Below are 11,202 nucleotides of genomic sequence, written 5' to 3' on the forward strand. Positions count from 1 at the left end.
AGATGTCTGCAAGGCATGATGAGGTCCGGGCAGAGAACGTGTGGTCGTTTGGGGGGAAAGACAGGAAGAGCTGGGTATCATCAGCATAGCAATAGTATGAGAAACCATGGGCCTGGATTATTACACTGAGTGAGGTTGTGTAAATTGGGAAGAGAAGGGGATCAAGCACTGACCCTTGACGAACCCCTGTGGATAGGTTGTGCGGTTCGGACACTTCTCCCCTCCAGGGAACTCTGAAGTATCTTCCTGAGAGGTAGGACACAAACCAGCGGACGGCAGATCTTGAGATGCCAAGCTCAGTGAGTGTGGAGAGAAGGATGTGGTGGTTAACCGTGTCAAAGGCAGCTGACAGATCCAGCAGCTCTCGCAGAATGCAGTGATTCTGTTACAGATTTCACTTTATAGTGTGTCGACCATCAAACATGAGCATGTACCATTTACTGGGATATGCAGCTTTAGACTTTTAGTCTTATGACAATGATGAATGAATTTTAAAGACAGCGTATTGGGTTCTCCCTTCATAATGAGTGAGCAGGCACCATTTAAAAGTCAAAAAATGTTAACCTATTTGCTAGGTCATGATAGCTGGTAAAATATGTTAGATACACAAATGAGACACCTATTTTTGTAACCCACTGTGAAAAATAAAGGACCTATTATTTGGTAAATTAACCACCGCTATGATTATTAACTGTATGTGTGCCATGGGAAATTGAAAAACTCTTGCAGTGTTACAGATATGCGCATTATCATCCACAGACTCTTAGAGGTCTGTATCTCCTTTAGACAGATGCTTACCCATCTAGACAAGCACACAAGAAAAAAAATATAGATTTATCTACCTGGTCCCAGGGGCTGAGTCTCCCTCCGGAGAACATGAACAGGTAACCCATGGTGACCAGACAGGCCCATATAAGGAGAGAGAAGAGGCGGAGCATCCGCTTGAAGACGGACTCAATGCAGACAAGGATGAAGATGGACAGGAAGAGGAAGAGAGCAGTGGGCACTGTGATCAGGAACGCCAAGTGGTCCTCTATATTCTGGAGAGAGGGAGAAAAGGAGGAATTTTAAAAAGTTTGTTCAGTTTTAGGTGAAGTGAGATTATTGGAGTTGAACATATTCACACTGTGATTTGCAGCATGTCCCTATCTGTCTGTTCAATATGCCCCACACAAATAAACAATTTGTAATAATACACCAGTGAGTACTCTCCACTGATGTCTAGCAACTCCAAAAATTCATTTACTCTGACTAATGTGAGACCACAGCACCATGCGGAGGCCACAGAATTACCTATCAGACACACATGGGTGAGGTCTGAAAATGTTTTAAATACTTAATTCTTCTAAATCCTAAATCTCTAAAAATCCATTAACCTTAAATCCGACACACAAAGTCAAAGCAACAAAAACACGTGCTTGTTTTTTAAGAATTAATTTTTGCATCCTAGTGAGGACATTCAGTCCTCAAAAGGATGGCGGTACTACACACAACACACACACACAAACACACGAACAGACGGCATACAGATCGGCAGGCAGACAGTCTGAGCCCAGAGAATGTGCTACAGCATCACTTCCACCCTCACACTGTCAAAGTCAGCATTTAGAAACGGTCGACACACACACACACACGCACACACACACACACACACACACACACACACGCACAGAGTCTGTCTCTTTACCTCAGACCAGACCTCATCCACCTTCTCAGCAGGAGAATTCAACCTCAGTCATGTGTACAATTCAAGAAGTTGTAGACAACAAAACAGTTTAAAGTCTGGCTGCAGTTTGTCTTACACTTTATTCTTACGCTTTATTCCTCATACAGAGGAATTTTATTACCTTTCAACAGTTTTCTAAAAACTAATATACTAATATACTTAATTTAATGCAATTAGCAATTGCATAAGTGTACACCCCCTTTCAATGGTAAGGCTCTGGGCTACTGATCAGAAGGTCAGAGGTTCAAACCCCAGTGTTGCCACTGTTTGGCCACTGAGCAAGACCCTTAATCATACCTGCTCCAGGGGCGCTGTACCATGGCTGACCCTGTGCTCTGAACCCAAAAGGAATATGTGAAAAACAAATAAATAAACTCACAATGCTGTAATGTATCTGTGACAAATAAAGACTTCTTCTTCCTTCAAGTCAGTATTTAGAATATGCACTTTGGGCGATAATTCCAGCATTGAGCCCGGCACATCTGGACACTAATTATACCCCATTCTTCTCTGCAAACAGGCTCAAACTCTGTCAGGTTGCGCAGGGATCATGATTGAACAGCCCCTCAAGTCCAGCCACAAATTCTCAATTGGATTGAGGTCTGGCCTTTGACTCGGCCACTCCAGAATATTCACCTTGTTGTCTTTAAATTCTTTCTGTGTATCTTTGGCTGTATGCTTGTTTTCCAGCCGGACCATGCAAGAACGGTCTGGTTGGGAAACAAATCTTCTCCTGCAGACTACATCATCCCAATATCATGATGCTGCCACCACCATGCCTTACAGTTGGGGTGGTGTGTTTATGATGGAATGCATTGTTTGGTGTCCACCAGCCATCTAGTATGACAGCAAAAAGCTGCCTTTTGGTCTAAACAGACCAAAGAACCTTCGAGTTGACTTCAGAGTTTCTCACCTGCCTTCTGGCTAACTCTAGTTGAGATTTATTACGAGCTTGTTTCAACAGTGACTTTCTCTTTGCCACTCCCACTCTAAAGAACAAAGGCAAGGAGTTGTTGTCGGCACAGTCTCTCATCTAAGTGGTTGAAGCTTGTAACTCCAACAGCAAGAAGGTTGCCGGTTCGCGTCCCGGTGGGGGCACCGGGATCTTTCTGTGTGGAGTTTGCATGTTCTCCCCGTGCAGCGTGGGTTCTCTCCGGGTTCTCCGGCTTCCTCCCACACAGTCCAAAAACATGCTGAGGTTAATTGGTGATTTTAAATTGTCTGTAGATGTGAATGTGAGTGTTCTTGGTTGTCTGTCTCTAAGTGTAGCCCTGTGATAGACTGGTGACCTGTCCAGGGTGTCCCCTGCCTTCGCCCTAAGTTGGGATAGACTCCAGCCCTCCACGACCCTCGTGAGGATTAAGCGGTGTATAGATGATGGATGGATGGATGACCTCCTGGAAGCCCGTAGTCACATTTCAGTACAATTTATAACTAATGTTAAAATGGAATTTAGTGCCGTTTAAGATTTAGGTCAGGGTGCAAATAAAATGCTCTCTACCTCTTTCCAGAATGTTTTAATTGTGAAACAGAAGCAAAATCCACATCGTTTCCCCAAAGAGCAGGCTGTGAACACACAGCCTCCAGACACCAAGCACACCTTCACAGACTTCATCCTATACTTGACACCCACGTAACCCATTTTTAGTTATTCCAGTCGAGTCATGATTACACTGACAGGTCCAGCAGCTGTAAATGTTAAATTAGCAAGCCACTGTGTGACTACATGTCACCGATTTTACAGTAAAATGAACATCAGTGTGGGCACAGAAATGTGTTTGATTCTCTCCACATTCAATTCACTGAAGCAGTTTTTATGTAACAGAATAAAAAGATGTCACAGACTCAACCTTGAATTTGTGGATGATTTGACAGCTTATTGACTCGAGCTGCTTGTTGAAAATAGCAGAAGCTATTTGGGCAGAGCAAATGCAGGATAAGAGCATTTTGCTGTGTATTAATGTAGCGGCGCGATGGAACAGAGGTAGTATGAGTCAGGCTCTGGCGAAGGGATCCCAAGGGATCTGGCTGCTGACGCCACAGCAGCTATACAGTCGGCCTGAAGCACAGATTGAATCCCAATGAGAATGCAATCAAGACTGCAAACTCACTAAAGGGACGCATCAGTGAGAAGGACATTCCTTTACCATCAAAACATAACATAACAAAATGCTTGCACACATACATGCACACAAATTAGGCAGGCGGCTTTCTCACCGGCACGCACAATTCACTGGAGCTGCCTTTCACTTATGTGTTGTAAGAAAAAAAAAGGAAGCATCTGCACTTTGCACATTTCTGACTGTAGGCCTTCTAATCCTGTTAAAACCCTTTTGAACCCATTTAAAGCCATTTCCCTTGACATGGCATAGAGAGAGGGCGTTGTGCCTGCCTGCCATATTGAACTGCATTGTCACCCAGAACAATTATTTCCTTTTTTTAACCTAATGTGGCTCATCCAGCTATTATACTGTGAGGAAAGGCGGGAACAGGGAAACACAGCAGCGGCAGACAGAGACATAGAGATGCAGTAATCTAATTATTCAGCCTCAAAACGACAAAAACACACCAAATACGTTCAGAAACTGAGGTGAACGGGGGGGAAGGTGTGATTGAATCGCTGCAGCGTGTGCACTTTCCATGTTGTTGTACCTGTTGAATATTTATCCCGCCCAATGAAGCGGCATGTTTCTTCGATCTGCTCTCAGCCTGGTTATGAAATTCATCAATAATCCACAAACTTTTCCTTGAGGGCTCCATTTGTAGCACAGAGGAATGTTAACATATTCTGCTAAAACAGGTCAAAGGTTACAGAGCATCCAGCAGTGGAAAATTCAGTGAACATTAAGATAAAACACTGGTTAACTTGTAGGGTATCCAGCTACTTGACCGACAATCACGAAAGGAAAAGTTTGGTGCTACTTGTTATTCTGTGCTTGAATGTGGCTGACAATGCATTTAGTTTGCAGAGGAAACACCTGACTCACGCTGACTTACAACCTATCATTAGTTATAGACGAATGCACAAATATTTATTTACTTTGAAAGTGAACTAAGGTGATTTCAAACTGAACAGCAACTCACCATTAATGACGCATATGTTATTTACGCATAATGCCGTGACCTCTGCTGGAACTAACTATAGAGATGTTATATGATAGGCTCAGTGGTTGTTGTGATATCTGCAGAGATTTTGTTACTTCAGCTGTGTGATCTCACATCCGTTCATCACACCACCCCGGGGGGCCGAGGGAACTTCCTAAGCACAGGGTGAAGAAATGGTTATTTCACCATCTGAGAAAAGGATGCCAGAGGGCGTCTGCTCTGGTGCTCCAGAGTTGAACACACACACTTGTACATTCAAAGATTCCCCAGCAGCTAAATATTGACGAATGTAACCATGAAAATAGACCATGAGAAAATGGTCATTTGGTCCCCTGTTAAAGTGTAACTGAGGAAATGGGTGACTGTAAAGCAAATCTGATAAACAGCTTAAAGGCTAAAATGGCTAATGAGGACTAAATAACAGAGAGCAAACTGAGGTGCTCTGTACCACAATCATGTGGAAAAAAGTTAGTTAGTTGTCAGGGGTGGTCGGACTCAGCTTGTAGAAAAATATTGGGGAGTTTTTTTTGTTTGTTTGTTTGGTTTTTTTTAAAGATCTGTGAGAATAGGAGTTTGCATGTTCTCCCCGTGCAGCGTGGGTTCTCTCCGGGTTCTCCGGCTTCCTCCCACACAGTCCAAAAACATGTTGAGGTTAATTGGTGATTCTAAATTGTCCGTAGGTGTGAATGTGAGTGTGCTTGGTTGTCTGTCTCTAAGTGTAGCCCTGTGATAGACTGGTGACCTGTCCAGGGTGTCCCCTGCCTTCACCCTAAGTCGGCTGGGATAGACTCCAGCCCCCCCGCGACCCTAGTGAGGATTAAGCGGTGTATAGATAATGGATGGATGTATGGGGTGGTAAACATGGCAGGTTTCCTAACAAACTGGGAGTAACAGTTTCAGAGACCTGTGATGCATGGCCAAGCAAAAACATAAAGCTGAGTTGCACTATGGGAAGTTCAGTATCCTTTTTGGACCTTGACTCTTAGTATAGACTAAAAGTCAGAATATCTTGGCCTCTGGTGCTTTGATTTTATTATAAATATTCTTTTTTACACAGATCGGTAAATCTTTATTGTCATTGTACAGTCATACTTTTGTACGATAATACAACAGAATTCGCTTCTCATCCACAATAGATACCTTATTGGCATTAGATGTAACTGAGAAAGGTAAAATTGTAAAAAACAAACAAACAAACAATCATTTCACCGCTTCTTCGTAGTGGTCTTTATTAATTTTTAATTTTTTTTCAATCCCTTTTCATTTTTATTTGGTGTGCGTTTACTGTTAAAAACTGCACTTCCTTGAATGTTTGAATGTCCACACGAGGTTGGGTCTGAAAGTGAGTCAATCACCATCATGTTAAAAAGCCTTAACAGCACCAATAAACATAGTACAAAAAACAGTTTTGCTTTCTATTGCTAATTTTCCAACAACTATGTGGCTCGCTACAAAGACCAGTTTAGGTGTTTGGATTAGCGGTCACGGCACCGTTTCCGTGGCGTCAGCGTGCGGAGGGGGTGGGGTGTATAATTTGGAGATCAAAATTGATATCCTGATTCCAGCACAGCGAACGAATAGTCGGCTATTGGGGTCCAGCCCTACTGGTGACATCCTGTAGAGTTTGTCCATTTTTATATTTTTACAAACAGTCAATGGTTTTGTTTAATTTGTATATCTACACGTTATTGTGTGGTGTCTTTTTGATGCATGCTATTTTACAACATGCAAACATCTTAATATAATCACAGTCTTGTATTTTTGTGTAGCGGCAGATCATTGTTGCTCTGTTGGTGCTGCAGCTCTGACCACACCTAGTCAGTGATGTCACAACATCTATTTCATCCCATTCATTCACCTTCCTTCCCCTCAGCAACAGCTGGTGATCCATCATCGCAAAAACACCGTTCTCTCACTGCCCCGCATCCATCAAGCTGTCAACGAGATCGGAACGAAATCTGTGTTTTGGCTTTACATAAAATATCAACAGACTGTAAAAGGCTAAAAATAGGTTGCAGACAATATTAACCCGGCAGAAACATGAACTGAAATAAACATTGTGTCGATAAAAAAAAATGCTGTAATCAATGAGCTGGTGTGTCCAGGTCATAGATTTCCAATGTTCCATCATTAGACGCAATATTGATCTCAATTAAACTGTCCAGTTGTGTTTTAAATGCCATCAAGTTAACATACCGCCATGTAACTGCTGGTTCCGTGAACGCACACTACGCATTAAAGCATGTAAGTACACGACTACAAATGTATAGCCGCACACATTACGGTCAATACGACTTCAAGGCAGCGAGAAAGAATGAGAATTATTTTCTGTAAACATTACCTAGATAAGCCTAAGAAGGAAATGAGAGACTTCCTCAGACAAACACACCCAAACACACAACCACAAACATGTACATACCAAGGCGAACACACACATACTGTAGAGACTGGGTGGAGGAGTCAGCCTCCTACAAACACCACATTCACCCGCTCCAGCCCTAATCTGTGGGGAAAGATAAAAGTGTGCAGTAATTTTGGGAGCATTAGTGCTGCTTTGGTTGGGTTTCTGCCGGCTCGCTGATAAAGCCAGAACACTTACAACAACATCCTCCCCTCCCTCCGCTGCCCGGCCCCCCAGCTCCAAACCCAACCTCTATTTATTCCTGCCATTCTTCTTCGTCTAGCAGTAATAAATATACACGCCTCACTGCACAAGCACTTCATCACCACAGACGGGCATGTCTGTTATTTAATAGAAACAAACCGGAGGGAATAAAAAAAAAGAGAATGATTTCGATTTGCGTTGTGAACGATGGGAGATGATTGGTGGTGATTGTAATTTAACCTGCGAAGCATTGAGCCCCAGGGGGCAAAAGGAGAACTTGGCGAATTAAATCGACTAGTAGGGGCAATAAGATCTATTGATTTGTCTTAAATAGAAGTAAGAGCGATCGATTTAGCTTGAGATGCTCCCGAGAACAACCGCGTTATTGAGTTGAAATGAATGTAACGGTACTTTAGTGACGGCCTCCAGGCGCACATGATGCACACACAGAGAGGGCAGAACATAAGTCTACAGGTCGGCCCAAACATATAGCAGCAAAACAATCATTCTGAAACAACAACAGCAACGAGTGGGCTTCCTTTTGTGCGACTATTTCATAAAACACAAAAGCAGCACTCGAGAAACAATAGCGTGTGTTTGCGGTTGAGTGTTTGTGGCCAAAACAACACTTTTCACTTGACAAAAGCACCAACACCCACACAGCCACGGACTAAACTCTCATCCCGCTCTTGATCCACTCTGCTGCGAACCCGGCGTTGCAATTTAAAGGGCTGCGTCACGGCCACTTATGCTGTCACACATAATCATACAACATGCACATGGCTCCCTCTGCCCCGCCTCGTTTGGTCTCATGCCAAAACCAAAACTCGTCCTATATTCTAACAGTCATTTGTGATCCCAACAAGAAGGCTTCTATGTGACCCTTGACAATACAAAGCAGCTTGAAGTGATGCAGGATCTTTTTTTTTGGTACTATAATGAAATGTGCTTTCCACACCATTACAAACACACTGTGGCCCTTTATTCTGGCAAACTTGAATCTCATTTAATGCAATATAGTTTTCATTCAATATGCCTCATTATAGAAACATCCATCCATTATCTATACACCACTTAATCCTCACTAGGGTCATGGGGGGCTGGAGTCTATCCCAGCCGACTTAGGGTGAAGGCAGGGGACACCCTGGACAGGTCACCAGTCTATCACAGGGCCACACTTATAGAGACAGACAACCAAACACACTCACATTCACACCTACGGACAATTTAGAATTACCAACTAACCTCAACATGTTTTTGGACCGTGTGGGAGGAAGCCGGAGAACCCAGAGAGAACCCACGCTGCACGGTGAGAACATGCAAACTCCACACAGAAAGATTCTGGTGCCCCCACCGGGACGTGAACCGGCAACCTTCTTGCTGCGAGGCAACAGTGCTACCAACTGCACCATTATAGAAACAAATTTAACTAATTAATTCTAATAAAAAAAATTTAAAATTAACAAAAACCATCACATCCTCCTGTTTAGGAAATCTTCAAAAATGCACGTTTCTTGCAGAGAGTTACAAGAAAAAAAAAGTTTTTACCTTTTTTTGCACAGAGCATGCAAAGATGATAAAACATCATAATGGGTGAGTTATAGAGCTGGACCTACCACCTCTATACAGTTTGTTACCTTTGGCTAGAGCAACTCTAGTTATATGAAAATTCACAACAGCAACAATATTTCCTGTGTATAAATGTATAAATGTATATTAAAGCACACACGACACTATTCCCGTCTTTCTGGGTGGATTAACTACCCACACCTCTAAAATCCTGTCTAAACACTTCACCCTGCACATGCACACGCTGTTAACACACACACACACACACACACACACACACACACACTCACCAGTCCCGAAGCGAAGAACACGGCCAACAGTGCGAGGCAGGTTCCCATGACGATCAGCAGCAGGAACACGATCAGCGGATGCTGCTGGCTCATTCTGTAGTACGACTCGTACAACCAGTCCTGAGGTTTCTCACCCTCCGCGCACACCTCGCCCTGGAACCCCGGGCAGCCGTCCCCCAGGCTCTCAGGCCCCTCGGCACCCTCGCCTCCATCGTTCTTCTCCAGCAGGTAGCGTCCGCGGGTCCACAGAGCCTCCTGCCACATGGGTAGCCGCCTCTGGATGGATGGTGCTGCTTTTCCCGCTGACGAGGACACGTGCGCAGAGCGACGAGCGAAGTCTGGGATGTTTTCTCGCTCTCTCTTCCTCTCCGCCCGCCAACGTCCGCCGCCTCCTCCTCTTTTACAAAAGTTTGCTCAGCTGTGAGCGATGGATGGACGGCCGAGTGAAAGAGAGCCAACTTTTGAGCTCCTGCAGTTTGCCTCGCATCCTCTGCCACTCCTTCTGCTTGAGGTGGCAAACTGAGTCAGGACGGTGTGAAAACTGATCTTCTCTACCTCCTCCTCCTCCTCCTCCTCCTCCTCCTGTCAGAGGAGGTGGTCGGACTCCAAAGAGGGAAGATGAGACTTCGGATCCTTTTTTCTTGTTGTTTATTCTTCTTGTTTGCTCTGTATGTTTGGTCAGTGTGAGAGGGGAGCTGGCAGCCTTTGGTTAGTGCACAGCGCTGGAGCTGCAACGAGGCAACATGTTACTCTGCTGAGGTGCAGATGAGGACTGAGAGAGAGAATGTGTAGAACTGGGAGGGAGGAAAAGAGGGAGAGAGAGAGAGGAGAGAGTCTACCAATGTGTGTGCGGTGGGGAGAGCTAGTGGGTAAAAAGTGTGTGTGCCTCTTACACAAAGTGGAAATGTGAGAACAGTGATGTGTGAGGAGAGAGCTGGTAAGCTTGTGTGTGCATGTGTGTGTGTTTACAAGGTAAAGGGGGGAGAAAACACAGATTTTTACATAAGAGAGAAAAGCGAAGACAGTGTGGAGCTGGCAGTGGAGAAGAACTGTGTGTGTGAACGAAAGCAAACGAGTGAGAAGGGTTGTAACAGCTGTGCTAAGACCAAGAGGAGCGGCAGCACGGAGGGAACCAGCCGGATAAAAAGACGGTCAAAGAAAACACACAGAACGGGGGGAAAACGGGGAGGAAGAAGAAACAAAGTCAGGAAGGAAAAAAACCTCAGGAGACAGAGAGAGTGTGGGAGGAAGAGAGATCGGTGCTTCAAACAAGGTGGAGGGGAGGGGGGCAGGAAGAAGAGCTGGTAATGAGTGAAAGTTTGAGAGCGTCAGTGTCAGCCGGTGGTGGGAGTAAAAATAAGATCTGACGAACCAAAATCCCAATATTCCTCTCCTCCTCCTCCCAGCTTTCATTTCTCCCTCTTTGTCATTCCGACTCCTCTCCTGCCACTGCGAGCTCCCTCTCTCCCCTCTTGTCATGCTGCATGCGATGCTCTGTGAAGTGTGAAAATGCCACTTCAATGTGTCAAATCCACGGAGTTTCCTTTTAGCGTTGACCAGAGACAGAGAGAGAGAGAGAGAGAAGCAGAGTCTGTAAGCAAAATTCTGAGCTTATCTGATAATAATAAACACAGCACCTACGACTGAAGGATATATTTAGAAACTATAAGCTTTACTCTTCCAGATAAAAAGCTGAGGATTGATGTCAATTCAGTGTGAAAGTGAAGGCAGCAGAATGAGAGCATCAGTAATTACAAGCAGCCATAAGCAAAGCTACAAATACGTCCTCCCCAGAGAATAACGCGCCCACCGTTTGGCAAACTGGTAACAACTTACACAAATTGAGGCTGAGCGGCTACGCGAGCAAAGCTTTGTTGTTCGTACTCAGCTGTGTTTTGAGCTAAATG

General features: G+C 44.4%; 1 protein-coding gene across 1 annotated transcript in view; it reads right to left on the minus strand.

The window, feature by feature from the left end:
* Window positions 1-9,659, minus strand: part of adcy2b (adenylate cyclase 2b (brain)) — a 57,423-nt gene extending 47,764 nt beyond the window's left edge. Inside the window, exons 1-2 of the mRNA XM_008295166.1 lie at window positions 9,296-9,659; window positions 843-1,040 (exon numbers count right to left, since the gene is read on the minus strand). Coding sequence (XP_008293388.1) covers window positions 843-1,040; window positions 9,296-9,559 — 462 coding nt within the window. The 5' untranslated portion in view covers window positions 9,560-9,659. The remainder of the gene's footprint in view (window positions 1-842; window positions 1,041-9,295) is intronic.
* Between the last annotated feature and the right edge of the window lie 1,543 nt (window positions 9,660-11,202).

Source organism: Stegastes partitus, unplaced genomic scaffold, assembly GCF_000690725.1.
Source record: "Stegastes partitus isolate 25-593 unplaced genomic scaffold, Stegastes_partitus-1.0.2 Scaffold1026, whole genome shotgun sequence".
NCBI lineage: Eukaryota > Metazoa > Chordata > Actinopteri > Pomacentridae > Stegastes > Stegastes partitus.